The sequence below is a fragment of the Psammomys obesus genome, unplaced genomic scaffold (assembly GCF_907164565.1).
Source record: "Psammomys obesus unplaced genomic scaffold, mPsaObe1.curated_primary_1811, whole genome shotgun sequence".
Classification (NCBI taxonomy): domain Eukaryota; kingdom Metazoa; phylum Chordata; class Mammalia; order Rodentia; family Muridae; genus Psammomys; species Psammomys obesus.
Window position 1 is genome coordinate 12,761 of NW_026593677.1, and position 4,261 is coordinate 17,021.

A 4,261-nucleotide genomic window follows, 5' to 3' on the forward strand; every position below is an offset into this window, starting at 1 on the left:
TCCTAAATAACTCTCCCCTGTGCCAAGTTGACAGAAACCAATCAGGATAACACCACATAAAACAGAGTCAAGAGCAGAAATACCACAACTATGACTGAAGTTTTATGATTGTTAACACAGAATTGCTTAACTTACATTCTCTCTTTTCATTCTTACAATTACCTTTAGAGTTTAGCATTAACATTATGGGTATTACCATTATTGTTGTTATTACTATTATTATTATTGTGCTATTTTCTTATTGTGTCCTGCTCTTTGAGAAACTATATTCCACACTGTCCTCAAACTCACCATGTAACTAAGGATGACCTTGAACTACCTCTCCCAAATATTGGAGTTATAGGTGTTACCCCTTGCCCAGTTCTGATCGTATTATTATTATACTTAAAAATCACAAGTTGAAGAAATGGCAATAGGGAGATTTTATTAATCTAGTAGAGGTAATAGTGCTGGAAAGTGCCAGATTCTGAGACAGATGTGGATCTAAATGCCTGGGTACAGAACCTGCCTCTCTAATCACTATAATGTGCAGTTTAAGAATACATGGTCTCCTGTGCCTCATACCCTGACTGCATGGCAGGACAAGTGATCCTCTGCCACTGTCTGGAGGCCTCATCTTGCCACTTGGCCTTCTCTGAAAGTTGGAAACACTTGCCCTCTCTTCTTGTCTTAGCTTTTATTATTGTTTTTTTTCCCTTCTCTCTCCTACCCTAATGCCTCTGATCTGATGGACAACTTGACAAAATGTAACAAATGTGTCACAGAAGTACAGAACTGAAATTGAGTGAATTAGGACACAACTCAGTGGCTTTTCATGTCTCTCTATAAAACTAGCTGAGTCCCTACCACATACCAGGCTCAAGTGTTAGATTAAAACATCACTGGAATCAAGATCTTCTCGTGTATTAATTTTACTTCCAAACTGAAATTCTCCAGTGACACATAGTAAAGCAGAGCATTCTTCCTAAGGAATTCTTGATGGTGTTTCCCCTCACATTCTCTGCTTTTTAAAGCCAGGTGTTTATTTGGCATGGAGTGGTAGTGATACCGGCACCAAGCCCAGAGTTCAAGTGTGTTAGGCAAGTGCTCTGCCACTAGGATGTGCGCTGCTCTAGAGCTGTTTTAACCTGGTTATACGCGCCCTACCCCTCTTCAGACTCTAGCTTTGGAAAGTGTGCCCCAGATGGAGAAAGAAGTTGCCACATGCTGTTTCACAGTGGGGTGACTGCGGGTGAAGACAACGTTGTTATGTATTTCCACAAGATAGAAGATTATAGAAGAAAATATTGAATATTTTCATTGCAGAAAAATGATGAATGTTTCAGGAGATAGATGTGCTGACCTTGGTTTGAATATTATAATATATGTGATCTATTCCTATACCATACATGTATAACTGAAACGTTTTTAAAAATATTGATCTTTATTTTCATGTGCGTAACTGTTTTTCCTGCCTATATAAACAATGGGTTTCAACCTGTGGGTTGTGACCCCTTTTGAGAGTCACATAACAGATAAACTGCATAACCAGTATTTACCTTACAATTCATAACAGTAGCAAAATTACAGTTATGAAGTATTAACAAACATTTTATGGTTGAGGGTTACCACAACACAAGGAGTATATTAAAGAGTCACAGCATTAGGAACGTTGAGAACCACTGACGTTTACTGAGGTACCCAGAGAGATCAGAAGGTGGCATCAGACCTAATGGAAAGGGAGTTACAAATGATTAGGAGCTGCCATGTCCTCTGCAAGAGCAGTAAATGCTCCCAACCACTGAGCCATCACTCAAAACCATATCTATAAATTTAATGGATCAGTATTAAATTTTCAAAAAAAGTAAACTTTTTGAAAAGTGGGGACCCACAAAGATAACCATGACAGATTTTAGTAAGTGTTGAAGCAGCAATGTGAGGTGAACTATGTCCTGAAGTGCTTTGCTCAGTTTCTTTGCCTTTTACTTCAGATTGGGTGCAGAGGTAACACAGGGCCTTACTCCATAGCCCAGATGTCCCTGGGAGTCATGATCTCCCTGCCTCAGTTCATAGATGTGCACCACCATGTCTGACAGCTATGTGTTTTTCAGCCAGAACGCCCGGATTAGCTCACCTTGACTCCATAGCTTCAACTTCCCTGACCTCTTGCTTTGGTGTCCCAGTCAGGAACCAGCATCACCGTGGATATTGCCGTGATGGGCGAGGCCCACGGCCTCATCACCGACCTCCTCGCAGACCCTTCTCTGCCCCCAAATGTGTGCACATCCTTGCGGGCCGTGAGCAACCTGCTCAGTACCCAGCTCACCTTCCAGGCCATCCACAAGCCTAGAGTGAACCCCACGGTGACCTTCAGTGAGAACTATACCTGCTCCGATTCTGAGGAGGGCTTGGAGAAAGACAAGCTGGCCATTTCCAAGGTAGGTGTGGCATGAAGGCTGTGGTCTTAGCTAATCTTTCCACTGTCTCTACCTCCTCCTGCTTCTGTGTAGTCTGGGACAGAACCTTCCTATGTAGCCTTGGAATCCTAGTACTTGCTATGTTCCCAGATTGCCTCTTACATTCACCTGAAATTTCCCAGGGAACACCAGACATGGCATACTGTTTCCCTTTTCACTTCAACTCTCGTGGTTCTCTTTCAGTGTTCCAGGAGGGTAATAGGTGTAATTGAGCCAGTACTGTTTCACCAACTGCTTCCATTTACCTTGCTTCCTTCCATTATTTTACATCAAAGTTGATTGTCTAAAATATGGTTGGTGATAAAGTGAATATTCCTTCCAGCGCCTTAGAAGAAGTTTGCCACCAGGCTTGCTGAGAAGAGTCTCATCAACTTGGACAACCACCACCTCTGCCACAGGTCTGCCCACCTTGGAGCCTGCACCAGTGCGGAGGGACCGCAGTGCCAGCATTAAGCCGCATGAAGCACCTTCATCCAGGTTAGACTCCACTCCTGCTGGCTCCGTGTCCCCTCAGAGGAGTTTTTTGCTGGAAAGGAGTCATAGAGTGTAAGAGGAGAGAGGCCCAACCAGAGTTACTGAGAAGTGTGCTTAGAACTTACCAAATTGGCTGCTTAACTGAAGAGTACCTTAGAGCCAGATTGGCAAGACCTTAAATGTAAACACTGAGAGTGAGTTGGGATGACCCTTGCTTCTATGGCCTAGGAATGGTATAGCTGAATCTTGAGGTAGCACTATTCCTAATTGTCTGAGAAAGCTCCAGATTGATTTCCAAAGTGATTGTACAAGTTCACATTCCTACCAGCACTGTAGTAGGGTTCCTCTTTCTCCACAACCTCTCCAGCATGTGTTGTCACTTGAATTTTTTATCTTAGCCATTCTGATGGGTATAAGGTGAAATCTCGGGATCATTTTGATTTGCATTTCCCTGATGCTTAAGGATGTTGAGCATTTCTTTAAGTGTTTCTCTGCCATTCGATGTTACTCTATTGAGAATTCTCTGTTTAGCTCTGTACCCCATTTTTTAATTGGAATACTTGATTTGTTGCAGTTTAACTTCTTAAGTTCTTTATATATTCTGATATTAGCCCTCTGTCAGATATAGGATTAGTGAAGATCCTTTCCCAATCTGCTGGCTGTCATTTTGTTCTGATGACAGTGTTCTTTGCTTTACAGAAGCTTTTCAGTTTCATGAGGTTCCATTTATTGATTGTTGATCTTAGAGCCTGTGCTGTTGGTGTTCTGTTCAGGAAGTTGTCATCTGTGCCAATTAGTTCAAGGCTCTTCCCCACTTTTTCTTCTAACAGGTTTAGTGTGTCCATTTTTGTATTGAGGTCTTTGATTAAAAACAAAGAAATCATGAAATTTGCAGGCAAACGGTGGGATCTAGAAATTATTATCCTGAGTGAGGTATCCCAGAAACAGAAAGACACACATGGTATATACTCACTTATAGGTGGATATTAGACGTATAACATAGGATAATATAGGATACTAAAACCTATACACCTAAGGAAGCTAATCAAGGAGGACCCTGGTAAGAAGCCCAATCTTCATTCGGAAAGGCAAGTGAAATGGACATCAGAAGAGGGAAAAAACAGGGAACAGGATAGAAACCTATCACAGAGGCCTCTGAAAGACTCTACCCAGCAGGGTATTAAAGCAGATGCTGAGACTCATAGCCAAACTTTGGGAAGATGGCAGGGAAAGAAGGGGGAGATAGAAAGACCTGGAGGGAACAGGAGCTCCACAACGAAAGCAACAGAACCAAAATATCTGGGCACAGCGGTCTTTTCTGAGACTGATAT

General features: G+C 42.2%; 1 protein-coding gene across 1 annotated transcript; it reads left to right on the plus strand.

The window, feature by feature from the left end:
- Positions 1–2,174: 2,174 nt before the first annotated feature.
- Positions 2,175–2,933, plus strand: LOC129684193 (cGMP-inhibited 3',5'-cyclic phosphodiesterase 3A-like; the record flags this gene model as incomplete). Its single annotated transcript, XM_055617266.1, has 2 exons — positions 2,175–2,417; positions 2,779–2,933. Coding segments are annotated over exons 1-2 (377 nt in total), but the record flags the coding sequence as incomplete, so codon positions are not given.
- Between the last annotated feature and the right edge of the window lie 1,328 nt (positions 2,934–4,261).